At 45.4% G+C, this 27,523-nt stretch overlaps 1 protein-coding gene and 1 long non-coding RNA gene across 3 annotated transcripts; one reads left to right on the top strand and one right to left on the bottom strand.

The window, feature by feature from the left end:
• Positions 1-180: 180 nt before the first annotated feature.
• On the bottom strand, positions 181-23,572 carry ZNF775 (zinc finger protein 775). The gene is made up of 3 exons (XM_077149524.1): positions 23,458-23,572; positions 11,416-11,497; positions 181-2,761 (listed from the first exon to the last, which is right to left on the bottom strand). Exons 2-3 carry the CDS (start codon positions 11,447-11,449, stop codon positions 1,116-1,118), a joined length of 1,680 nt encoding a protein of 559 aa, XP_077005639.1. The 5' UTR covers positions 11,450-11,497; positions 23,458-23,572; the 3' UTR covers positions 181-1,115.
• Positions 14,424-27,512, top strand: LOC143674197 (uncharacterized). Of its 2 annotated transcripts, none has more exons than XR_013170950.1 (5): positions 14,424-14,569; positions 20,639-20,845; positions 22,602-22,732; positions 24,145-24,232; positions 26,946-27,512. It is a non-coding gene; the product is annotated as an uncharacterized LOC143674197 (long non-coding RNA). The 2 variants fall into 2 exon arrangements; XR_013170949.1 differs by having other exon boundaries at positions 14,424-14,808.
• Positions 27,513-27,523: the final 11 nt, after the last annotated feature.

The raw sequence follows: 27,523 nt of genomic DNA, 5'->3' as shown, positions 1-27,523 counted from the left end.
GAAGAAGGGAAGACAGAATACTGCCCTCCATCCCGAGGAGGAACTATACAAAAGCAAAAAAATCAAAAACAAAAACAAAAAACAACTCTTTTCCCTGTTCTTGGGCACACAGATTCCTCAGAGAGCACACATAGGCCCAAAGTTCAATAAGAGTGGCTCAGAAAGGACAGTGAGACCAGGTGAAATATTTGATCCTTCATTTTTCTCTTCTGAAACAGTGAAATTGGTAAGAATCCAAGTAAGTTACAGTCCACCATTCCACTTTCAGGCATACCCTCCAGAACACTGAGTAAGGGCAGCATATGTGGCTATCTCCTGCTGCTAGGTTCTTCATGCTACCATGCCTCTTCAAGCTACCATGCCTCAGCTGAGTCCATCTCCCTTGGGCCTGGGGTTCCTGACCACCACACATATACCAGTCCTAGGGTTAGGCTTATATACACAGCATCCTGGGCAGTGGAGCACTCAGGACTGGAGAAGGACCATCTAACCATTCACCCTTCCAAAAATATTTACTGAATGGCCATTAAATGCTGGTACTGCTCTTGGTGTGGGGATATCCCTATACACAGCTTCTGGCTTCCAGTCCTTGGTATCACTGAGTCTCACTAACTCTCTCACTCAGGACAGGCCCTGGCCATCACACAGGCTAAGTGTGACAGGCTGGTGCTACAGGTGACCAGTCCAGATCTGGGCCACTTCACTCACACTAGTAAGACCCTACCTAAGCCCCCAACTGCCATCTTCCCACTTGGTGTGGCAGGCCTGGGAATCTCACCTTGGAGGAGGTATATAAGAGGGCCTCAGCTCACCATGGGACATCCAGGCTCCAGGGTTAGGAATGTTAGATCCTACCCAGATCTCCTCCCTCAGCCCTCAGCACTTCTTGGGATCCTTTTAGGCACCCTTTTGGGTGCCTCTGAAATCCTGTTCTCAGGTCTTCAAAGCTTGAGGAATCCACCTTTTGAGGGGTCTTGCACCCCTGGGCTTCTAAAAGCCAACCATTCCTGGCTGTTACTCAGTACTACACACACAAACACACATACTCCCAAACATCCACCAACACCACTACCACCTCCACCAGCATCAGGAGGTCTGCTTGGGTCAAGGATCTATTAAAGTGCCTCCTGCTTGGTGCTGGGGGTGGAAGCCAGGGCTCCCCGGTGAACTCGCTGGTGTTTAAGCAGGTGCTGCTTTTGACTAAAGCCACGCCCACAGGCGGTACACAGGTACGGCCGCTCGCCGGTGTGGTTGCGCTGGTGCCGCGTCAGGTTGGGCTTCTGGCTGAAGCGGCGCCCACACTCGGGACACGGGTACGGCCGCTCACCAGTGTGGATGCGCTGGTGGATGGTGAGCGCCGACCACCATGAGAAGCTCTTGCCACACTCATTGCAGATGAACTGGCGCTGCTCGCCAGGCCCAGCTGGTGGAACCCGCTCTCCTGCCCGGGCCATGCCTCCACGCATCCTGCTCCATACCATCCCCCCAGTTCCAGATGGTCCCTGGGGGCTTAGCAGCTGGTTGGGGAAAGCCAGAGAGGCCTCTGACGACTGCTCAGAGCCGGATCCCGGCTCCCCATTTGCCGCAGCAGGCCGGAAGCAGCCCACGCCCCGGAGCAGCTCGGCAGTGGCGTGGGCCCGCTGGTGGGCCCGTAGCGCTGCCCGGCTGGGGCAGCTCTTTCCGCAGCTGGGGCACAAGGCTGCCTTCTCACCAGCGAGGTGCGTGCGCTGATGCTTGAGCAGGTGTTGCTTCTGGCGGAAGCTGCGGCCGCAGTCCAGGCACGGGTGGGGCCGCTCGCCCGTGTGGTTGCGCAGGTGCCGCGTCAGGTTGGGCTTCTGGCTGAAGCGGCGCCCGCACTCAGGGCACTGGTACGGTCGCTCACCAGTGTGGATGCGCTGGTGGATATTCAGCGACGACCACCAGGTGAAGCTCTTGCCGCACTCGTTGCAGATGAATTGACGCTGCTCACCAGGCCCTGAGGGGACAGGGACTCTGGACTGGACTCCTGGCTTGTTCCACCACCCTTGACAGAGCCCCAGCCAAGCCCATTCGGTAAGCTCCCGCGGCACCGGCCGCAGGCGACAGGCCCTGCGGACCACCCTGTCTCTGAGAAGCTTCTGCAGCTCTCCTCTGGCCAGCTGGCGGTCTCGAGCATGGGCGCGTTGGTGGATGCGGAGGCCAACTTTGTGGCGGAAGCAGCGCTCGCATTCAGGACACGAGTGTGTGGCTGGGCGAGAGTGGGTCTTCTGGTGTTTGAGCAGATGCTGCTTCTGGCTAAAGCGCCTCTCGCACTCAGGGCAGCAGAAGGGCCGCTCACCTGTGTGGTGCCGTTGGTGCCGTGCCAGGTTTGGCTTCTGGCTGAAGCTCTTGCCACACTTGCCACAGAGGTATGGCTTCTCCCCAGTGTGGGTGCGCTGGTGGATCTTCAAGGATGACCACCAGCTGAACCTCTTCCCGCAGTCCACGCATACAAAGTGACCCTCGCTGGCAGAAAGCTGGGCACTTGGTGAGGTGGAAACTGCCATAGCAGCCCGGCCAGCCAGGCCCCCATCCTGCTCCGTGGAAGGGGCCCACCTCGGAACCCCAGGTTCTTCTTGTCCCCCTAAGGCTCGAGACTTCCCCATGGTCTGGCATTGCAGGAAGCCCTGATACTGCTGGAAAATGTTTTCCTTATCTTTCTCTGAAGGCATGGCCTGGGGCACCAATGTTTGGAGCAGCCACTCTTGCTTTTCTTGTTTGATCTTCATCACTAGTCCATTTCCTGCAGGAGACAAAGGGAAGAGATAGGGAGAGATCACTCACTGCATGGTGATACGGGGAGAAAGTGGCAGGAGGGCAGAGAATAGAAGAAAAATAAAGCAGTAAAAAAGAATGTAGAAGGAAAAATTTGTATGGAAGAAAGAAACTAGGGAAGAAAAAGAGAGCAAAAAAAGTAGGGATAGGTAGAAAGAACAATATGATAAGGGAAGGTTGAGGTGTGGAGAAGAATGGAGAAAGAAACAAAATAGAAACAAAACAAAAAGAAAGGATGTGGAGAGCTTCCCTTGCATGGGCTGGCGCTGGTTTAATCCAGTGGAATTTTCTGACTCAGGAACAAGAACAAAAAAGATACCATTCTTTTTCTAAGAGAACAGCTGTGCTGAGAGTTTTCTGGGCAAGTGCATCCGAGTCCTCAGTGAACACGTGCCCACAGCCAATGTCCCTCACCACTGCCCATCTCTCCATCCCTCCCCGGGCTCTCAGAGCAGCCAGTATGAATGAACACCTCACCTGACTGAACCTCAGCTGTTTGGCAACCCAACCTCACTTTCCTTGGACAATATCAAGAAGAAAGTAGACCAGAAAAGCCTCTGGGTACTCAAAGTAAGTATTGCCTTGTTCTGGTATTAAATGGGATCCATGTTACTCAGGGACCCCACAACATTCTGCTGCTAGCCTACACCTTACACTGAGTACAAGTTCACTAGAGGGGATTTGTGAACATTAAGCTCATGGACATTAAGACATAATGAAAAAAGAACTGTTACAAATGCAAAAGAATACTGGATGATTCCATGTTTATGAAATTCAAAAGCTGGCCAAAATAATCAATGAATTAGAAGTCAGGACAAAGGCTACCCTTACAGGGGACACTGTGATTGGAAGAAAGCACAAGGGGCTTCTCAGTTCTGGTAGTGTTCTCTTTCTTGATCTGGGTGGTGGTTACATGGGTGTGTTCACTTTAGAAGAATTTAAAGAGCTTGTGTCCTATGCCCTTTTCTGTATGTGTGTGTTATACATCACTAAAAATTTACATTTAAAGAGATCTAAAAAACTGAAAAGATCTACTACAAGCAGGTGGAATGAAACAGCTGTGAATAATGACGGAAAAACTATAAAAAGATGTTGTGCTGGTCTGAAACTGTCGTGTCCCCAGAAAAGCCATATCCTTTAATCTTCATTCAATATTGCTCGGTAGGATCTTTTTTATTGTTTCCATGGAGATGTGACCCATCCAGCTGTGGGTGGTACCTTTTGATTAGGTGTCTTCCATGAAGATGTGTCTCCATCCATTTAAGGTAGGGTTGCTTACTGGAGCCCTTTAAGAGGGAACCATTTTGGAAAAAACTAGAGAGCCAACAAAGCCCACAGAGCCAGAGACCATTGGAGATGTGGAAGGAAAGCACTCTCCAGGGGAGCCTTATGAAATAAAAGAGAGAAAGATAGCAGACTTTTGCCTTCCTAGCTGAGAGAGGTGTCCAGAACCCAGAAACCCTAGCAGATGCCAACCATGTGCCTTCCCAGCTGACAAAGGTGCTCCAGAGGGCATCAGCCTTCCTTTCTTGAGTGAAGGTAACCTTTTGTTGGTGCCTGTGCTGGTTTGAAAGGAAGTATGCCCCCTAAGAAAAGCCATGTTTTAATATAAATCTCATTTCTTAAAGGTAGAATAATCCCTATTCAATATTGTATATTTGAAACTGTAATGAGATCATCTCCCTGGTTGATGTGATTTAGTTAAGAATGGTTGTTAAACTGGATTAGGGGATGACATGTCTCCACCCATTTGAGTGGGTCTTGATTAGTTTCTGAAGTCCTATAAAAGAAGAAACATTTTGGAGATTCAGAGAGACTCAGAGAGAGAGCAGAGAATGCTGCAGCACCATGAAGCAGAGTCCACCAGCCAGCGACCTTTGGAGATGAAGAAGGAAAACGCCTCCCAGGGAGCTTCATGAAACAGGAAGCCAGGAGACCAAGCTAGCAGATGACACCGTATTCGCCATGTGCCTGTCCAGCCGAGAGAGAAGCCCTGACTGTGTTCGCCATGTGCCTTCTCACTTGAGAGAGAAACCCTGAACTTCATCGGCCTTCTTGAACCAAGGTATCTTTCCCTGGATGCCTTTGATTAGACATTTCTATAGACTTGTTTTAACTGGGACATTTTCTCAGCCTTAGAACTGTAAACGAGCAACTTATTAAATTCCCCTTTTGAAAAGCCATTCCATTTCTGGAATATTGCATTCTGGCAGCTAGCAAACTAGAACAGTGCCTTAATTTGTACATTTTCAGGGCCTTAGAACTGTAAACTTGCAACTTAATAAATTCCCTTTTTAAAAGCTGTTCTGTTTCTGATATATCGTATTCCGGCAGCTTAACAAAGTAAACTACATGTCAATCATAAAAAGACAAGAGATCCCCAAATAAAAGCAGAAATGATAGGATAAAGGGAATATATAGATATAAAAAGAACTCTGAAAATTCTAAACTACTACATACAAACTTTATATCCATAAATTTGAAAAATCAACATAAACTCAATGATTTTACAAGTAAATATAAATTAACAAAACTGTCTGAAGAGTAAGTAGAAACCTGACCATATAAACAAAATAGAGGAGATTAAAAAGAAAGCCAAGGTTCTACTTTTAAAATGGATAACAGGTCCATATAATGGCATAAACAAATTCTACTAAAACATCAAAGGTTTATTCCCAGCTTACAGAGGATAATACAGCTATTAGGAGGAAAGGAAGGGAGGGAGGGAAGGACAGAGTCTACAAGGCCAGCAAAATTCCAGAATCAAAACGAGACAAGAATGGGCAAGAGAGGAGTAAAAGTAGGCAGGAAATCACAGGTTTATCATTCTTAGGAACAAACATGCAAAAAAAATATCAGCAAAGCAAGTTTAGTACTGAGATTTCCCCCAGAAAAGCAAGGATGACTCAACATAGTTTATGGTATTAACTTAATAAATGTGAAAAGTCTTATTACCATCTCAAAAGATCCCCAAGTCATATGATAAATCCAACCTCATTGCTGGAGGGAAGAAAAGAAGGAAGGAAGAGGAAGGGAGGGAGGAAGGGAGGGGCACACAAGGAAGGAAGGTAGGCAAAGAGGGAGGGAAGAGGGGAAGGAAGGCAGAAAGGACCTCTTAGCAACCTAGGAATAAAGGTAATTTTTATAAGCTGGCAAAGGATCTATACTAGAAATCTACAGCAAACTAAACCAAAGGTATAAGTTTAGAAGCCCATTAAAGATCGGAATAAGACAAGGGGCCCAGCATCACTGACTCCACTCAGTGATGTACCTGAGGAACCAGCCAAAGCACAGGGTAAAGAAGAGAGGACTATGTAAAATTGGAAAGGAAGAGAAAGTTATCATTTGCTGCTGCTGATTAACCTTGAATGATAAAATACTACAACTAAAGAGTTCAACAGGATTATGAGATCCAAAAGCATACAAAAATTATTCGTTTTACTTTAATGGAGATAAAAGCTATAAAATGACTAGGAATAAATCTAATAAACATGCAAAACTTATATAAAGAAAACTATTAAACTTTAGTGAAAGAATATAGAAAAGTTAAATAAAAGAACAGTTATGTCATATTCCTAGATAAGAAGGCAAAGGAGCTCTTCACTCTAAAATGATATTTAAATTTAGAATAATCTTAATTATAAAATTTACAATGTACATAAACTGCCCAGAAAATTCTAAAAGTGAGTAAGGAAGAAAATGGCTTATATCAAGGAACAACTGACTATCTTTTTGGGAAAAATATTTAGGTTAGATTCCTAGTTCATATAATTTACAAAAATCAATTCCAGATGGACTTAAGGGCTGGTTTTAAAAAAAATTATAAGTATTAGAAGAATTAGGAGAATTTGTTTAAATTCTAGAAATAATTAAATCTAGAAATATTAATAACATTTTAAACAGGATACAAAACATAAAAACTAAATTTAAAGTACTTCTATGACAAGAGATATCATAAAATAAGTAAAATAATAATGACAGTTTAGGGCAGGGTTTTCCTGAAAACTTCCGTAAAGGTGGAAATGCTTTGTATCTTTGCTGTCCAATATTGTACTCTCTAGCCACATGTGCCTTCTAAGCACTGAAATGTGGCTAGCACAACTGAGCAAATGAATTTTTAATTTAATTTAAATTAAATTCATTTAAATCTAAATTTAAATAGCCATATGTAGCTTGTGGTTATTGTAGTACTAGACAGCACAGGTCTAGAAAAATGGAATCAAGGATTAAAATACGCAGTTTATTTTAGAGCAGCTAGGAGTAAAAACCTAAAATTGTGAAATTGCAGCCCATGTCAAAGTCCGAAATATGTTCTACAACTAATTGTGGTGCTGTGCTTTGAAATTTATAGCTTTTTTATATATATATATTATTGTTCACAAAAAAAGAAGGAAAAAAAGTTGATTGTGATTAAAAAAAAGTATTTAAGCTCTAGCCTCCTATATTCGGGATCAGTTAGAAGGAAAAATAGGAGAGAATGGTGTGCTGGGTTGAAAGGAAGTATGCCCCCTAGAAAAGTCATGTTTTGGTTAAAATTCCATTTCATAAGGGTAGAATGGTCTCTGTTCAATATGTATGTTTGAAATTGTGATCGGATCATCTCCCTGGAATTTGTGATTAAGTCAAGAATGGTTGTTAAACTGGATTAGGGGACGACATGTTTCCACCCATTTGGGTGGGTCTTGATTGGCTTATTGGAGTCCTATAAAAGAGGAAATATTTTGGAGAATGAGAGACTCAGAGAGAGCAGGGAATGCTGCAGCACCACGAAGCAGAGAGTCCATCAGCCAACAACCTTTGGAGATGAAGAGGGAAAACACCTCCCGGGGAGCTTCATGAAACTGGAAGCCAGGAGAGAAAGCTAGCAGATGATGCCGTGTTCGCCATGTGCCCTTCCAGCTGAGAGAGAAGCCCTGACTGTGTTTGCCATGTGCCTTCTCAATTGAGAGAAACCCTGAGTTTCATCGGCCTTTTGGAAGCAATGTATCTTTCCCTGGATACCTTTGATTGGACATTTCTATAGACTTGTTTTAATTGGGACATTTTCTCGGCCTTAGAACTGTAAACTAGCAATTCATTAAATTCCCTTTATTAAAAGCCATTCTGTTTCTGGTATATTGCATTCCAGCAGCTAGCAAACTAGAACAGATGGTATGGTAGGCCATGACAAACTCTGGGATGTGTCCTGTAACCACTTGTTGAAGAGTGCTTTGAAAACTATTGCTTTTTTATTTCTTTGCTTTGTATATATGTTATATTATATAATAAAAAAAGTTAAAAATAAGTAAGTAAATAAATACTGGTACTGTCTATGTGTTCCATTAAAAAAATGCAATATAAATAAAGAATTCTTGTACATAGGTAAATCAGGTATCAGAGAAAACAGATATCCAATAAACATATGAAAAGAGGTTCAACCACGCAAATAATCAGCAAAATACAAAATAATATAACAGCGAGACATCTTTTTACCTATCACAGCAGCAAAATGGAAAAGATTAATAATATCCCCACCTCACACATACACATGGAAACTACATAGGAAAACAAGTACATGTGTGGGTATGCTAGGAACAGAAATTAATTCAGACATTTTGTGGGACAATTTGACAGTGCTTATTAAAATTGTAAATGTACTTAACCTTCCACCCCCTTCATCAAGCAATTTCACTCTTGGTGTTTATCCTAAGAAATATTTACATATGAGTGCAAAGAGGAATAGTTCTAAACAGGAACTATTTGCAATACTAAAACATTTAAAACAATCTAATGAACCATCATTAAGAGAATAGTTAAAAAAAATTAAAACCCCCTTTATAATATGGAATATTATGCTGCAATTAAAAAGAACTAAGGGAGCATTATGTACTGATGTGGAAGATTTCTAGAACATTTTAAGAGAAAATAAATCAAATTGAAAACAGTAAGAACAGTCTGATGCCATTTATGAAAAATATAACTATATATAATAAAATATGTATATATATATGCACAAGCCATGATGATTCACATCAAACTAAAAATGGAGGTTACCCTGTGGGTGATATGGATTATAGTGGGTTTAGATGGAGAAGTCAAAGGGGACTATAACTTTTGTCTGTATTTTTTAGTTTTTATGAGAATGTTCAAATGTTATAATTTTTAAATCTTTAAAAATTTCTAAGAAATAAAGGCTCTAATCTGGGAGCCTTTAGTTTAGGGCCAAAGAGTTCTACTCCACTCCACAGCTGTCAAGGTCATCAGGAGGGCATAGGATATGATGTCATGACTGTGTGTGGGGCGGGGGGGGGTAGGGGGGCATCATGGAAAGTGCCTTTAAAGAGCCAGTTTTCCTCCTGGCAAAACAACTCTATAATACTCCCCAGCTGTTTAGTTGAGAGAAGTCATTTTGGTAGAAATAAAAATTTGGAAACAAAATATTCTCAAATGCCTTAAATAACATATTGGCAGGAATCAATACCCAAGTGTTACAAGTTTAAGTAATTATAAAAGCATTTCCTTTGATGCATGGACATGCTGACTGGTGGAAGTTCTTAATGGTGATACATGTCCAAATTGGCAGTCAGACAGGAAATCCAAAATGTACTAAAGTGAGAGGGGCACCATCTATCCCTGAGGGACAAGGTGTCATTAATGCCCTATAGACCCACACAGTTGCTCTCTTGTGCTGATCAAAACTGGCCTTGATACCCATCACATGAGTCTGATGGCTGGGAAAGTCAGCCTTCTCCAGGCCAGAAAGATGGTCTGCGCGGAAGACCCAGAATGCCAGGACAGTGTCCTCTCATCTCCACCTGTTCAAGGGCACTAGGAGATATAAATGAATTATGTTGTTAGTGAAGCTTAAACCCGGCACACCTCCCTTGAGGGCCTGAAACTTAGAGATGGTGTGTGCTGACCTGGTAAAGTGTGAATGCTTGAACTTGTTTGTCACACTGGCACATGCCCTTAGGGCATAGGTATTAACACAAAGGAAAATAGGTCTTCAGAACTCCCTTTGGAAAGAGTCTTGGAACAATGACAATGCTCTTCAGTCATCATTAAAAGGATCTTCTTTAAAAAAATTTTAAATGGCTCACATAATATTAAAAAGATACTTAAAAGAGGTAAGCTTTCATTATTTGATAACTGGCCAATCCCTCAAGTTGGCCTGGCTGATAAGAGGCTGGGGAAGGTGTGTGCCCTGCTTCAAGGCACTCAGCTCCAGGTGGTGGGTTTTAAAAACACACTGCTGGCCAAGCACAATACATCTATGGCCCAATGCTCCGGCCCCAAGTCTGCCCATGTCTTAGTGTCCCCAAATAGTCTGGCCAGTGTTTTCCAACACTACCATAAAATCACAGTGTTAGAGAGGGGACTGGTGGACTCAACTTTTCACTTCTACCACAGCTGTTCCACTGCTATCTGGCATCTGTGTTAGGATTCCACTCGAGTTAGTACCTGGGTAAAAGGGCTCTTCTGCTAACAAGTTTGAAACAGTATGGTCTAGGCTTCACTGCAATGTTAGTAGCATATATTTAAAATAAACAGAGTGTTTTCAGTGTTCCAAAATGAGAACCTATGCACCCAACCTCTGGCATCTCAGCAGAGGAAAAGAAGCTCCAGACTGAGGAGTGGTCTGGCCATGATTCCCTGAAAAGCCTGCCAGGAAAGGCCAGATTTCCTGCACCGAGTCCCAGTATGGCAGGTTTTTCCAGACAGCACACTCTTCTCTTTGAACTTACTGATTCATTTCTTATTTTACCAAACTGATTTTTGTCTCTAAGGTCCATTGAAATTATTATCCAGGCAGAGGAGGCAACTCTGCCCTCAGGAGCATTGGGGCATAGGATGCCAGGTCCATTGGGCAACTCCCCTGGAGCTAGATAGAAGTGAACACCCGAGTCACTGCTGAGGGACTGGTCTGCTCCTGGCCAGCCTCCGATGGGTCCCGAGGTGCCCCACAGCCCCACTACACCAGGCAGGGCTTGCTAGAGAGGCTTCTCAGAGCTACTCCCGGGTGCCAGGGACCCCTTCCTCCCCATGCTGCAGGCTTGTGGGGAGGAGCTTCAGCCGAAGATCTCAAGACTCTCAAGGATGGTGTTCTACTTGCACCAGCACTTGCCTGGGAAAGACCAAAACTGACTGTTTCTTCTCAGCACAACTGGCTTTAACTAGCTTTAACTGATAAAGACCATGAACTGTGAATGATCCCAGGAAGTGTCACTGGACTTGACTGAAGACACTTTCCTGACCAGTGAACCACAGGGTTTGTTTTAACCAACTGTGTTCAGACCTAGGGACTCATTATGTCCTATCCAGAGTGCTGGTTTTCAGTTTAATCAGCATAACCACCAAGTTGTTCTAGCACTTTAAAAAACAAAACCAATTTTCCCCTTCAGTAGATTTCTACCTAAGTGTGTGTTCACTTGCCTGGCAAGCTAACAGATTGGGCTTTGTCTTTATTTTTCATTTAAGCTCTTCTAGGCTTTATTCCATTCTTTGACATGACCTTCAATTTTAAAAGCTACTGGCTGAGCTGCCGGCAGCAACTCATGCTCAGCTACAGAGAGGACAAAAGAAGGTAGACCTGGGAAGAGGTGTCTGGTCAGCTTTCTGCCTTCTCTATCTTCTCACTCTTACCTGTGCTGTCACCAGCCTGGCCACTCTCCATCATTGGAGGCCTCCCAAAGCATCAGCATGGGCTGGGTCCCTGCCCTGCCATCTGTGGGTAAGATGGGAGTAAAAGAAAGAGAATTGGCCTGTGGGATAAGGAGAAAAACTGGGTTTCCCAGTCTTACCCCATTTCATGTAACGCACTCTCTTTTTCAAAGAGCTTTTCTATCCATTACCTTATTTGGAATTTGAAGGCTTTTAAAATTGCACACATATAACTCACCTGCCAGGCAGGTGAAATAGATGCAATTCCCATTTTACAAAGCAGAAATAAGCCAGAGAGGGCCACAAACGTGCCCAAAAGTACAGAGGGGGTTAAATGGCACAGGTGGGCAAGAACACTGGTCTTCTAACTCCCAGATGAAGCTTTCTGCCCCCCACCCCTCAACATCTGCAGGAGTGGATGTGTGAAGGACACACATGTGAGAACCAGGGAACTCAGAAGTTTCAGAGATCCCACTTGGGATCTGTGAGGGGGTGGGCATGAAGATATAATCACAAAGCTTCCCAATGAAAAGATGAAGTCTTCAGGGGCACTCCCCTGGAAGCCAAAATTGCCCCTCAAAGTTTCCTAAATTACTGGCCTCCTCTTTCTCAAAGTTCTCTTCCACATTTCAGTATGAGCCCTTTTATACAGTAAATTCTGGGTTACTAGCTGATCCCTAGTTAACTGATCCACGGTGCATCTTTTTTGTTATACCTGTCTTCTAAACACTTCATGACTTGCTCCTTTCATGCCTGGAGCATGATCTGGGGAGAGATCATGGCACTGCTTCCCATATGCTCAAAGGGTACTTCTGCCCCAGCCTTTGCGCCGGCTGTTCACTCGGTGTGGAATACTCCTCCCTCACCTCATTCAGGTCTCTGCTTACATGTCGCCTTCTCACTGGCCTTGACTACCTATATGAAGTCACTACCCTAACTCCACCTCACTTTTTCTGACCCCGTCGTCATGTTGACCTGCATAATTCTTCATTCCACTGGACATGGCATTTACTTGTCTGTCTATTACCTGTCTCCACGAGGACAGAGACTTGTCCCACTCAGTGATACATCATCACTACCTAGAATGCAGCCTGGCATATAGAGACTACTTTCTGTGTGCAGAATAAAAGCACTGCCAGATTAAAACTGTGGCTCAGAGAAGGATGGGCAGGCAGTCTAGCAATTTACTTTGTCCACATTAGTGACATGTAATATCTCTCTAAGGACAGGAATCGTTTCACAGGTCTGTACCTTAGCACCCAGGCCCCAGCAAGGACTGGTGGCTGGCAGTTCCATGGAGACCCTGAGCTCATGCAGCTGCAATGAAGGAAACCTTTTCCAGGCTTCTTTACAGGGCACCATGGCTTGACAACCCTCACAGGAAAACCCAGCAGCCTTCCCTTGCTCCCCAATGCCAGGCCCTGGAGAGCCTCACAAAAAGACCCTATCCTTCAATTCTAGGGTCTTCCTCATTCCCTCTCACAGAGTCCACCCTGACAGTGTGTACCCAGGTTGAGAACCTGGATTTTGACAATGGGGATGGGGGGGGGGGGACGAGAGGTCAGTTGTTAAGCATTTCTACTCTGGTTTCTTATAAACACCAAAGCATGCTTGTGGTTTTGTGGGCACAAAACAGGGGAGGAAAAGGTCCCACCTGCTAGGGGTCCTGATGATGGTGGACTCTATTCCCTTTCTCCCCACTCTCTATCTGCCAGATTATTTTGTGTGAACATCTGTGCCCCACACCTTAGGAAACCTCTCCCCAAACTGGAAGCTTAATGTCCAACTAAAAAGGCTCAGAGGACTGGTGAAAAGAGAAAGGCCACTTAATGTGGGCAAACTCAGACTGAGGGGGTCAGAGGCCCTGGCTACAAACTCTGGATGAGGGCAGAGGAGTGGAACTAGGCCTTATTTTACAACTCCCCTCCCCTAACACAACGAGAGGGCCCCTTATGCCAAATCAATGACAGTCCTCTTTTATCCGGCCCCACCCCCACCTCCGTCTTCCAGGAGGTATTAGGATCTAAAAATAGACTCAGGCACAGAAGGGCTTAAGTTCTTGGGTGACAGATCTATAGTGAGTTATCCACAGCAGTTTATCCAGCACCCCCTCAGCACGTCTGTCAGAGGACACATAAAGGCTCAGGGGAAAGCAGGGTCTGTGGTTCATATAAGAAGGAAAGTGGAAAAAGAAGGAAAGGACCAAAAGAAAATGAGAGAAGGGGATAAAAAAGAAGGCGAGGCAGGCTATGTTTTTGGGTACCCAGATCCTTCTGTGTGCCCAGATGGAAATGTGGGTGGGAAACAGAGCCAGCTGGTGTCCTGCTGAAAAAAACCTGGGAAAAGCCAAGCCAAGGAAAACCCCTCTGGGCAGACAATCCTTCTCAGGTCTGCCTGACCACCATGTACATTTCACCTTTCTCTCTTACTCTGCCTCTGCCCCCTGCTATGCCACACTGTGTGTTCACCTTACCCTGCCACCTGCCCCACCTGCCGGAACATATTACTCAGCTGATGATGGAGAGACCTATGGAACCCAGGAGAGCAAGCTGCACAGTAACATGCCTCTGCTCAGAAAAGAGGAATTGTGGAGATAGATTTACCATCCCTCCCAATACCCACACCATCTCTGAAGGTCATTTAATCAATCACAGTGCCCTGACCCCAAACTCTGAGCACTCTTCCCTTCCATGATGGAAGTTCTGTGGAGAACAGGACAAAGTGATGATCAGCTACAGTCTAAGGACAAGCCCTGGTCACCTTCCGTATCCCATCACCTGGCTCTGGGCCCAGGCCCTGCCCAACACCCCCACTCAGTTGGGATAACAGTGGCCTCAATGGGTAGATCTCAGCCCAGAGAGCAGCTGCCAGGACAACTGCTTAGGCCACACAAAGAGGGGATTGTGGCCTATGGCAGGTGGTGACACTTGGGGGCAGGGGGAAGGTAACAAAGGAGCTTTGGTAGAGACTTTTTTTGGGGGGGTGGGGCGGGGGTTGCGGGCAGACAGCAGTTGGGGTGAGAAGGCAGGCTGCAGGCCAAGAAGAGGCAGTTGAGGAGCATGCCCAGGTCTTTCCACATTCTCCCAAATCTCAGTGCCCTGGAACTTTTTCACCAGCTACCAACTCAGGAGCACAGGTGAGCAACTGAGAAGTGGATAGGTGCCTCCACATCCTTTGTCATCAGTGGGCTGGGACTGCCTACACGCCTTCCTACACGCCTTCCACCAGGAGGTGAGGCTGGGATGGACTGGCATCTCCCCAAACCTTGGCCAAAGGCCTGCCAGTAGGCTCTTATCAGCAAATGAACCCCTAACCCAGAGCAACATCCTGGTCTTCATCTATACCAACAATCCCTGCCTCTCACAGGAGAACACAGTAAGAGAAGGTGTCCTCAAGGTATACTCTTCCCCTGAATGTCAAACTGAGTACCCCTTGTCCCTGAATGCCTACTGTACCCAGTGGAGGACAACATACTTCCTGGATGACCTACACCTTTCTTCTTCACCACCTTTCCCAACCCTCAGCCAGTTTAATCCCACTTCACTCAGCGGACTTTCCCACCCTCGCAGCCTCCCCAGTCCCTATCCTCACACTTCTCTCACATGCCCTCAGAGTTTAGTTCACAGTAGTTGCTATCTGCCTGGTTTGCTCTCCTTAGCCTCGTTTCTTCTGATTTTCCTGGTGGTGGGCACCAGGGCTTCTCCCCTCCTTGCCCTGAACCACCAAAGAACTCACTCTGGGTTAGACCCACAAGAAGTGGGATGCTACACTAGGTCCCAGGCTGACATTTCTAAGGAGTGGACTTATGGCAGAATGGTTCTAGTCAACTCTGCAACCCCTAACTGAGGGAGAAGTTCCTTCGAGAGTGGTGGGAGGAGGAAGTCCAGACCACAAAGAGCAAGTGTGTTTTCCACAAGCATGGATCTATTAGTATGCTCTTAGAATGCTCCCTGATGCAGAGGTTCTTTACCTTCTACATTCTCATTTATTTGAGGCGAGTGTGAGGAGTTTGTTTGAACATCTCCATACTGATTTGGATATGGAAAGAAAGGGGTTGGTCAGCCAAGATTCAAATAGGGAAAGTGCTCCATTTGACAAGCACCAATCATATGTCAAGCTTCTCTGTAGAGCACTTAGCAAGTGCTGCCCATTTCATTCTTGGCAACCATGGAAGACAGCTAAGGAAACTATGGCTCAGAGAAGTTAAGTAATTTTCTCAGAGTCACACAGCTAGTAAGTGCTAAAGCCATGATCAAATTGAAGTCTTCCTGTTCCCACAGCCAGGACTTTCACTAGTGGACCGTGTCACCTCCTATGAGAAGGTACATGATTTACCCAGGAGACACATAGGGTATAGTCAAAACGTAAACCATCAGTCCCTAATTTTTAGGAGTTTGTTTCTACATCCATATGTGGCCACTTAAATTTAAATAAATTAAAATTTAAAATCCTGTTCCTCAATCAAGTGCTCAATGGCCACACGTAGGTAGTGCGAATGTAACGAACAACAGGGAACAGTCCCCTCTTTATGGCAGTCCAGTCTGGAAGCTCTGGGAAGGAAGGACCTTGCCCTGCCCAGTCCTTGATGAGCAGAAGGTACTCTACAGATAGTGAACAAATGAGAAAAATGGAGGACTCTGGAGAGGTAGATCCTCTGGCCATGGTTCTACATCACTAATAAAAAAATACCTCAGGGCAGTGCGGCAGTGGCTCGGTGGCAGAATTCTCGCCTGCCATGCCAGAGACCCAGGTTCGATTCCCAGTGCCTGCCTATGCAATAATAATAATAATAATAATAATAATAATAATAATAATAATAATATAAAACATTTAAAAAACAAAACAAAACAAAACAAAAAAAATGGGCCATGGTGGCTCAGCAGGTAAGAGTGCTTGCCTGCCATGCCCGAGGACCCGGGTTTGATTCCCGGTGCCTGCCCATGTAAAAAACAAAACAAAACAAAACAAACAAACAAAATACCTCAGGGCAAATCAAAGATTCTCTGCCTGAGAAACTAATTTCAGTTAGTTATTTGTTGGTATTTTAATACTAAAAGTACTGTAAGGGCAGACCACGGTGGCTCAGCAGGCAGAGTTCTCACCTGCCATGCTGGAAACTCGGGTTCAATTCCCGGTGCCTGCCCATGCAAAAAAAAAAAAAAAAGGATTTAAAAAAAAATCAAAAGCATAGGATAAGAAATTTATATAAACACTAAATGCACAAACACATACCTCCAGAGACAATCATATCTAAACACAACTAAATAAATAAAATTTCAGAGATACAAAAAGACAGCTACAACTATATCAACAGAAGAGTAGAACATATGGAATAAAAATAAATAATAGGGGGAACAAATGTTAAAATAAATTCAGTTTGAAATAGTGGTAAATGAAAGCGAGGGGTAAGGGGTATGGTACGTATAGTTTTTTTTTCTCTATTGTCATTTTATTTCTTTTTCTGTCGTCTTTTTATTTCCTTTTCTAAATCGATGCAAATGTACTAAGATATGATGAATATGCAATTATGTGAGGATATTAAGAATTACTGATTATATATGTAGAATGGAATGATTTCTAAATGTTTTCTTTGTTAATTTTTTTTAATTAATAAAAAAAGTTAAAAAAAAAAAAAAAAGACAGCTACAGGTGCACAGATGGTTCAGTGGTAGAATGCTCGCCTTCCATGCGGGAGACACAGGTTCAATTCCTGGACCACACACCACCACCACCACCCCCAAATAAAAAAAGACAGCTACTTATACATAAAAGAATATCTGCAAAACTGGATATACCAAGTACAAATAAATGGGATTGAAAAAAGCAATAATAGATACACTTCCAGATTCACAGAAACACAAATGTGCCAACATGAACCATGCAGGCAGAAATAACTTCACAGGACACACATGGAAACAGAAATGCATGCAAATACTGTCACACACTCATGGCCTCCCCCGGTGGACCCACATGCCCGAAGGAACAGAACTCAGGGAAGCAGAAACAGAGGCAACATATCCCCAGGAAGCCAGGAGACAGTGTGGATGGGGAACAGTAGCCTACTGGGCTGCCTGTCCTGGGGGCACAAGGAGGGCTACAGCTAACTGGGCAGAAGCTGGAATATGACAAAGCCCAGAATGGAATAAGGCTCTGGCCCATGGGGAAGCAGCAGGTCCTTTCCCCTTTGGCCAGCTTTCCCTGGCCATTCAGAGCCAGCTCCTCATCCCAACTCTCCCTCTGGAAGGTCTCCCCGGTCCTGGCACACCTTTTACAAGGCTGCCCTTGTGGTCCCTCTCCTTAGGACCCCAGTCCCAAACATCAGACCTGTGTTATGACCTGGACTGGGAGTCAGGAGCCCTAAGTTCTAGACCCACCTGTCACTAACACATGGCTTGTCCAGGGCAAGTTCTTCACCTTTCTCAGCCTCAGGTTCCTAATGGTGAGTGTGACTAAAAGTACCTGCTCCACAGGTTTGTTATAAGCATAAAATAAGCCAAGGCTTGTGAGAACACTCTACTTTATAAACCCTGTAAACTGGGCAGGATCTTTTTCTCCCATTATAATTGTCTGAGAACAATCCACACCTACGTTTTATAAGCCCTCTCTCTCCAAGTACCACCTCTGCCACCTGACTCTTCCTAAAACATCACTCCTTCAAGCTGCTTAACAATCCTCAGAGCTTCCCAGTGTCCACAAATAACATCCAAATTCAACTCAGTAATTTGAACTTGGCTTTGCAGGAGGAAGAGATCTGAGCTTTTTTTGTTTTTGTTTTTAATTGGGACTGTCTGCACAGACTTCCACTTAAAAAAGCAGTTACAGTTACAGTGTCTCATCTGACCCTCAACAGCCCTGGAGTGGAGGTAGGGTGGAAAGGAGGGCTTCCCCTGGGCTAGGTGAGGAGTACGAGTAGAAGTGCAGAAGCAGAAATATGCAAGACATGGGGCAGGCATGAACTGTGTAAGAGATGTCCAGGATGGAAGGTGGAGGGGGTTGTGTGGAGAGCGGTAAGGAAGCAGGGGAGGGAGCTATGGGGGGGTCTGAAGGCCAGGCAGAGGAACCAGAACCACTGGTGAGGGAACAGAGAGCCTTGGGAAGCTCTCTATTGGCCCTTCTCTCCTAAGACTTGGTTACACAGGTACTGTGCCCTCTCTGAAGGGTCAGCCCTGCCTCTGCTCCATGGCCCTGACCACAGGGGTTTTGCTTCAGCTGGTCCTTTGTATAACCAGTTCCTGCTCCAGGGTCGGTCCCATATTCCTGGTTCCATCAGATTTTACACCTTTCTTTTATCTAGAGTCTCTGAGGCAAGGAGGACACGCAAATTAATGTCCAATAATTGGTTTTAAAAGGTTTTCTCAAAGGCAGTAGCTGCTGCCCTCTAGGTCCAGAGGCCATAGCCCTGACTAGGTGAGCACCCCTTTACCACACCCAACACCCATGGCATCTTCTCTCCAACTCCCATGACTGCCTCCCGTCCCCACCAGGGTCCACTTCTCCACCATCTTATTTATCAGAAGCTCAAGTCTCCCAATCCACTCCCCACGTTTACCCTTCTTCCAAGACCTACCCCTTCCTCCCTCTTTCTATTCCACCATCTTCAGACCTCAGGCTCCCAAACACTCTGGTCCTCAATCCTAGGAGAGGAGCCCAAAGGTAGGGAGTAGGGGGAAGGGGCATCCCAAGATCCCAAAGAAAGAGCATACTACATGGAAAAAACTGACAGACCCAAGACCTTGGAATCAGGATTGGTTTTGTTTTTGGTTATCTTGTGATCTTGAGCAAGTCATTCTGCATTTCTGGGCCTAAGTTTCCTTATCTATAAATGGCAATAATTCTTGCCCGTATTCACAGACATGCGATCTCAAGTGGAGTAAAAAAGTAAGAGGATTCTGAAAAATGTTGACGAGCTCCAAGACAATTTCTTTTCAGGTCATTACTGTTGCCATCACACACACACCCGTACCCACATTATAAGACTTGTGTCTCAGGGTCTCCCTGTTATGAAGAGCCAGCCTGGTTTAGTGACTTCCGTCTGTTTCTGCCAGCATTCCCTGGGACCAGGGTGACATGGCAGCCAAGTCAGTTGCATTACCCAGATGCTGAGACACCTTCTTCCAGGACTTCTACCTCTGCCTGCCCAAAACACACAGTCTTGGTAGAACCGTCCCATCTGCTGAATCCCCTGCTCCTTGCCTGAGTCCCATACTCTGGTATCTTTTCTTCACCCTATTTTCCTTTGGAGGAGAGCAGCACTCACATTTCTCTGCCCCAAATCCAGTACTTAGAGCCACACAGGACCTGGGGAACCCCACTATCTTACCTAAGGGCAAGGGATGAAACCAACTGCTACCAACCCTTTGATTTGTTGTCACCTTTTAATTCATAAACACTTTCCACCTCTTGCTGCATTCAAAGAACCTTGGAAAAGTGTGTCTCCTTTGACAGTGGAGGAAAGCAAGGCCTAGAGAGATAATGTTCCCTGACTCAAAGCTGGTTAGAACTCATGTCTCCCTCTGCACATCCCTGACAGTTCTTCCCCCCAGGACACTCCCAGTCCTAGAAGACCTTGGATTGGATTCCTCAGCAACATCCTCACCAGGGGGCATCAACCACCAGCTCTGTATTTTGCCCACAACATTTCCTTGCCTGTGTGTGTGTGCTCGGGGGTGGGTGGGGGGTCTTTATCAGTTCATCAGGTCCTTCCAAAACTCCCACCAGAAGTGCCTGAAACTGTAGAGCTGTGTTCCAGTAGCCATGTTTCTTTAAGATGATTGTATATGATAGAGTTTTAGCAAGTGACTATGTGATTGTGAAAACCTTGTTCTGATGCTCCTTTTATCTACAGTATGGACAGATGAGTAAAAACTATGGATTAAAAATAAATAAATAAATAATAGGGGAACAAATGTTAAAATAAATTGGGTAGAGGGAAAATAATAGTGGTCAATGAGAGGGAAGGGAAAGGGGTATGGTACATATAGTTTGTTTTTTGTTCTTTTTATTTCTTTTTCTGGAGTGATATAAATGTTCTGAGAAACGATCATGGTGATGAATATACAACTATGTGATGATATTGTAAGCCACTGATTGCACACCAAACATGGAATGTTCATACGTTAAGAATGTTTGTTTCGTATGTTGATAGATTTTATTAATAAAAATTAAAAAAAAAAAAAAAAACTCCCCCCATTTTTCTCTACCATAGAGTACAAACTCCCCAGAGCGGTTGCCAAGGCTTCTAGCCATTCGTCTTCTGCACCAGACTGAGTGACAGGCTTGAACAGATGCCATTTAGCCTTTTTTACAGCCAATACTCCTAGCCGGTATGCCTTCTTCTGACATCTCCACCTTCAAACCCAGACTCACCTCTCAAAGTCTTTTCCATCCTACAAGGCCACCCCAAAATCCTCAGGTACTACTCTCTGCTATTGTCTGAGCCACTAAACCTTCTATCATTGCCTTGCATTGCCTGGAACTGTATTTAAGTCCTATAGTTAACTTTCCGGGTGTTTACCTCTTGTCTTCCAAACTAGACTATTAAGTGGCAAGGAATATGCCATTTTTAGCCTTGAGACACAATCTTAACCCAAATCTAGACTGGCTCTTTGCTTATGATGAGCACAGAGTAAGCATTTATTGAATTGAATTTGAGTATGGCCAGAGCATCTCCTGAGATGCTTCCTAACTGACCAGTTCACCATGATCCTGACCATTCTCCCAACATGAAGAGGAGCTGAGAAGGTCCATTTACAGAGGTAGCAAAGCAAAGCCCTAGAGAGAAGCTCCCACCACAGGCCTTTGTCTCCATATCCGACATCTCTTATGAATGTCACTACCTCACAAATGATTTCACTTTCTTCCAGGACTCCTTGTCTAAAACATGGGGGATTACTCTTCAGCAGGTACTGAGCAATTCTATGAACCGTACCCCTCTCTAGACCATGTGAGCCTGCTGACTCTGGCCTTCCTCCTGACACTCTTTCCTTGGCTCCCAGGACACTCTTCTCTTCAGGTTCTCATCCCACCTCTCTCGTCACTCCAACCTCCACAGGCTTCTCTTCTTCCACTCCCTCCTTAAATCTTGGTGGCCCTGAGGATTCTGCTCTTGGCCCTATTCTCTTTCCTTTCCCTGGATTTGCTTCAACTACTTGAATGATGACTCCCAATCTGTATTTCAATTCCAAGCCCCTGCCTGGCCTCCAGACCCAAATAATCCACTACCTTCTGGATATCTCCATTTGGATGCCTCCTAGGATCTCAAGCTTTTCTGTCTCAAACTTTCCCCGCAACCATGCTCTACTTCTTGCATTCCCCAACTATCCCACTTAACAACAGGCACTTCTACCTATGCAGCTGCCCACACAGGATAGAGAAGTATCTATCCTCTCCTCCTCCTTCACCTTCACAAGCAGTAGGTGACTAGGTCCTATTAGTGCCCCTTCTGAATACCTCCAAGATCTCCTACTGCCGCTGTCTTAGTTCAGGCCTCACCACTTCTTACCTGGATTACTGCAGCAGTTTTATTGCATTATCTTGCCCTCTCCAAATAAATCCACAAACCAGATTCTGAAGCAATTTTTCTAAAATTGAAATTTGGCCATATTACTACTTGGCTTAAAATACTTCAATGGCTGCCTAATGCTTTCAGATTCAGCTAAAAATTTCTTGGTAAGTAAACTAGTTCAAAATCTGGCCTCTGCTAACCTCCCCCCTCCCACTTCAACATGCCCCATTTCTCCCAATAGTTGGTCACCTGAATGTGCCGTCTCCTCACACCCCTGCATGCCTGGGTCCAAAATGCCCTCTCGCCCGACTCTTCCTTTCCCAGACCAGATCAGAGATCACTTTCATCAGGGTACTACTTCAGACCTGCAAGGCCTAGTTAGGGGTTCCTTCTCTGTTTAACCAGTATACCCAACTAACTCTGTGCCATCTACATGGTATAACATTTTTCCTCTCTCCACAACCAGACTGTAAACAACACAGGAAATTAAGAAGTCTCCTCAACACTTAGCACAAGGTTCCACATGCTATAAACCGCCAATAAGAATTTCAAAAAGACACAACGAAGTAAGAGAAACTTCACCCCAAAACAGATTAGAAGTAAGGGATCATGGAAACTTTGAGCTGAAAGAAGAAACATAACATCTAATTTCTCCATTTCACAGAGAACTCAGCAACCCCAAAATAGCAGGTAATGGTGGAGCCTGAACTACTACAACCATTCCCAATGGCTTTGAGCACACCTAACCCCATCCATGGCTGACAGAGACCCACTCCAGACTCCATCTTGCCCAAGGTGATGAAAGAGGGAGTAATTCTATATCCTCCACCTTTACAGGGGTTAGAAACTCCTAAATCACCCCCGTTGAATTCTTGGGTTCTAGGCTCGTTTACTTGGAACGGAGGCTTGGGGATCAACTCCCTACACACATTTCCAACTTCTGTGGTGCTTCTATTTCATTGGTCTCCACCTCCATTCTTTATCTCCAATCATTTAATAATTTATGAAGCACCTGTGTGCCACTCTGCCCTCAAAAAAGGCTCGGTCTATCTGAGAGACGGACACAAACGGGTAACTACAGAACAACGTGGAAAACGCACGGACAGAAGCACGCATAGGAGGGATTATTAGGCGGCCCCCTGACTCCACGGTTCCCAGTCCCCCTCTCCAGCTCTCACATGCCCCTCCCCTCCTCCCCACCCCCAACAATACCGCTCCTGACAACTCTGCCCTGCCTTCAGCCCCTTCCACACCCACGACCTCCAGGTCCCTTTCCCCGGAGGTTGTGTGTGGCGGGGAAGAGATGGAAAGTTTGGGAACTGGAGGATGAGGGGCTCAAGGGGCCCCGAGGCCCCCGGCACCCAGTAACCTCTTCCAGCTCTAAGCTGGGTGGGAGGCAGAGCGGGAGGAACGGGGCGGGGCACTGATCCCTACAGCAACGGGCCATCCCCCCCGCAACGCCCCTCCCCAGCCCGAAATTCAGAGAGCCTTGTTGGGAGGGGAAACGGGGAAATAAATACCTTTGACTTTGTAGCTAAGGTTAACGGGAACTGCCACCCCGGGGGTGAGTTGGGCACTGTGGGCCCGGCCCTGGCCAGTCCCATGGCGGGCAGGGCGGACAGGCACCACTGATTGGTTGGCAGGCCTGGCCATCCCCGGGGCTGCCCGGCCACCTGATTGGCTGTGGGGCTCAGATGACCAGCTCGACCCTATCCGAGAAGCCCGCGGGGCGGCCCCCTTTGTTCTCCAGAGCCAATAGCCCAGGTGGGTGGGCTGACCTCGCCTCCCTCGGGGCCTCGCAGGGGGCAAAGACCTGGCATTAACACATTCTCAGCCGTGGCAAACTAAGGGTCTGGAGGTGGGGGGAAGGCAGAAGGGGGGTAGGGGGTGGGGAAGAGCGAAAAGCAGCGAAAGGGCGAGGAAGGGACGCTTTTAAAAATACTATTAAAACATTTCTGCCTTTTCCCCTGCAATTTCACCCATTTCTCAAGACCGAAAGCTAGTCCCACCTCCTCCTCTGGCTACTCCAGCCCTCCTGGGTCTCCCTTCCCAGAAGGAGCTTATCCCAAGTACTGCATCCCCTTGAATTTCAGATGCACTTTTTCTTTCCTTAAATATGTTAACATTTCTGAGATTAGAGTACATGTTCAAATTCAATCATTCAATTCAATCAACCAACTGTTTCTCGAATGCCAACTGTGTGCCAGCCGCTGCTCTTCAGCCTGGGAATCCAAGGGGGAACACCCCAAAATCCCTGCTCTGAAGCTCATGTTCAAGTACCCATTTAACATGGAGGTAATTCTTTTGCATTCTTCCTCTGAAAGGTGTTATTAAATCAATTATGTTACAGTTAGAGTGAAGGAAAAAGTCAGTAAAACAAAATACGCGTCTCACGTAGGTTTGTGAAGGGAGAGAAATTCACATGTACAATAAAAGAGAGAACAATTTTAGGGTTCTCGCCAAGAAACCTTAGAAATTAGTAAAATCAGTTGCTCAGTTTTCAAATTGAGAAAACGGGGTGGGGGTGGGGGGTTGTTATTGCTACTCTGGAGGGAGGGAGGGAGTCCATAGTTCTCCCAATAGTGGAAACATCTCCCAGCTGCAAACCTGGTGCAGAGAGACTAGGAAGATCTTCTGTTCTCAAAAATTTTAAGGGAAGAGAATTTTCCCATCTACCCACTGTGATTGGAAAGAAATTTTCCTTTATGTCAATGAAATTCCTCACAATTCTATCTCAAAGGGGGCATAGCTGGGTCAACTCCCACTGACAGGATTCTCTCCAGAGCTGCTTAGTAACTGCCTCTGGGACCTGAGGTTGACGCAAACAGAAGCTGAGTTAGAGCCTTTCCCTGAGATTTCTGGCAAACCACCTCTGTTAGGCACACTGTAGAGCAGAGGACCTTATTTTAATTATTCAGGCAACAACAGCCCATTTACCACAGGCCCATCTTCTGTTTAGGCCTCAGTGACACGGTAGAAATTGGGAGGCCATGATTCTAATCAGTTTTACACTAACTTCCTGAACAACTTTTTACAAAAGATATTTTACTGCTTTTGAACTTTGACTTGTATCAGTAAAACAGTTAATAATTCTCTAGTTGCAAATTACTTCATAAGATTTTTATAGGACCCCAGTGGGTTGCATGTCTATGGAAGCTTTTGAAACCCTACATAGAAGCCAGGTATTACTAGGTCATCATCTCTTTAAAGAGTCTTATTCATCTCTTTACTTTCTTGAGTAGCTAGAGGAGGCTCAACAAAGTTTTGTGGAATTAATTCATATTTAAAAGACCAGTATTCTAGTTCCAGATCTGCCAGTGCTACACATGTAACCTTAGGAAAGTCACTTCTACTCTCAAAACCTGTTCTCTCCAAAGTGAAATATTTCCTTCAGGCCTTACATTCCACAACCAACGATATCTCAGGGGTGGAAAGAAAAAAGGAGATCTGAGGTCCTATTTCCATTAAACAAAAAAGTGGAGGCTGCATATATGTTTTCAAATTCACAGGAAAAAAAAAGTCTGGAAGAATACCCCTTAAACTCTTCACATGTGGCCTCTGAGAAAGATAAAGGACTTGGGTGGTGGGATGGGGAAAATGAAGGACGGCATTCACATTTTTAAAAACCTAAGTATGTCTTCATTGTGTGTGCTTTCCTTTTAAAAGAAGTAATTTAATACTTTTGTAATTGTAGAAGGAAAAACAGAAAAAAAAAAAACCCTGGACTCTTCAGAATAGCAGGTCAGCTCCTATCAGCAGTCATTGAGCCCTCCAAGTGGAGGCAGTTCCTTGGCCAAGGAGGAGGAACAGGGGCATTGCCCTCTCCTCCATGACTACTGTCAGGATGTGCCATCCTGAGCAAGGCCTTGGGAACCACTGGGCTCCCCGGGGGACTCAGGAAGAACTACAGCAAGCTCACTATGTCCCTGTTGTGCCAACACCCACAAGGTCACTTCTGCAGGCTTCTTTGTCTTTTGACTTCTCTTCACCATCCCTGCCCACAAAGTGGTGTTATCATTCCCAGGGCTAGAGTCTCCCCAGTGTCCCTCCTTCCCCACATCCCAGACTATTTCCTATAAGATGATGATTTTTCAGAAAGTCAGGACCCCTAATAAAATCCTTTCTCCCCCTCATCCTTTTCCTATGATCACTCTTTCCTGGACCCCCAAGAAAAGCATTGCTCCTATTCCCTTAAAACCCGATTTTCCCTGAGAGAGGATATATTTAAGAAGTTTTCATTTGTATTTTTTTGAGACAATGCCCTGTGCCCCAGACTCTTGACAGATAATTTGTCATCAACTACACAAGTTTTTAAGTGACTCCATAACTCCCACCCCTGCAAATAGAGAGCTTTGAGGCTGTCTGCGTCTGTCCCACACACTTCTAGCCCCATTCCCCTCATCTCTCCTTCATCTGTTTTTACCTACTATTTTTCTACATATATGCTTCCTCTACAGATTTAGGATTATGGATTGGGTCTTATCTTTATAACCTATTTCCAGTCCAACATCAAGCACATGATAGGCAGTTGATACTTGTCTTAACAAAAAACAGCACATGTGGTGCTGGTAGTGGTTAAATAAAATGTGGTAGTGGTTAAGAGCACAGGTTTCTGGAGTCGGTCAGACATGGTTTGAATCTGGCTCTGGTGATTACCAGTTATATGATTTGGAGCAAATTTTTCATCTGTAAGAGAGTAAGAACACCGACCTCACAAGTATTATATGAGATAATTTAAACATCTTTGCTCGGTACCACTCAATCAAATTGTGGCTCTTACTATTATGTACCAGACTCTGAGCTAGGTGCCGGGCTTCTAAGTAGAAATTACTAAGACAGGTGAGAATAAAAGCACCTGTTGATGCCTGACAAGAACAGGCACCATAATTTGTATGAAACCAAGTAGCCAATGTAAGGAAGCATATGTAGTGATGGGGGAACTGTAGTAGGCCAGCAAAGGTGGCATTTCAAGACAAAATCAGATCATACCTTCCTTTCCTCCTTGTAGGTGCCACTTGAGAAGTGTGAATTTCTCACAGGTTGACTAGATGTGCTGGCTCCACACCCAGCATGTGTGTGTGAACTGAGAGCTGTCTTGACTGCTTAGAATTGCCTCCACTAGCAGATTCATTCTTCTTCTTGCTGTCAGCGCTTCAATATGGGCTGTTGGAGGGAGGACCCATGTCTGTAAAGACTAGCACCCCTCAAAACTGGACTCTCATTGCTCACTGGCATTACCTGAAGGCTGAGGTGGTAAAGATGATGACAAGAGCCCGGATTCTACCACTAGGAGGGCAGGAGGCCAGGAACTGAGACCTAGGTTCCAAGTCAAGAGCTTCCTACCTGCTGTAGTTCTGAGGTTGGCCCCTCCTGCCAGAGATTTATCCCAGCTTCCTGGTGTATCCGGCCTCCTCCTCTGGGGAGGATCTTAAGGCATGGTGCAGAGGAGCTCAACAGGTCCTGGGCACTTGGCCTATTTCCAAAGCCCCCACCCAGAGCCCCTCCACCCTCCTCGGAAGCAAAGCCTTCTGTTCCTCCCTCAACTTCACAACTCCCCAGTAAAAAGACCACTTCTCAGGCACAAGC

The sequence above is a fragment of the Tamandua tetradactyla genome, chromosome 1 (genome assembly GCF_023851605.1).
Source record: "Tamandua tetradactyla isolate mTamTet1 chromosome 1, mTamTet1.pri, whole genome shotgun sequence".
NCBI classification, from domain to species: domain Eukaryota; kingdom Metazoa; phylum Chordata; class Mammalia; order Pilosa; family Myrmecophagidae; genus Tamandua; species Tamandua tetradactyla.
This window is presented reverse-complemented; position numbering and strand designations above follow the sequence as displayed.

Bases quoted from the DNA above. Each gene is read 5' to 3' on its own strand.
- ZNF775 (XM_077149524.1), bottom strand. From the start codon at position 11,449: ATGATGGAGAGTGGCCAGGCTGGTGACAGCACAG. The intron at 2,762-11,415 runs GTAAGAGTGAGA...TGTCTCCTGCAG, and splicing joins CCAGGCTGGTGACAGCACAG to GAAATGGACTAGTGATGAAG.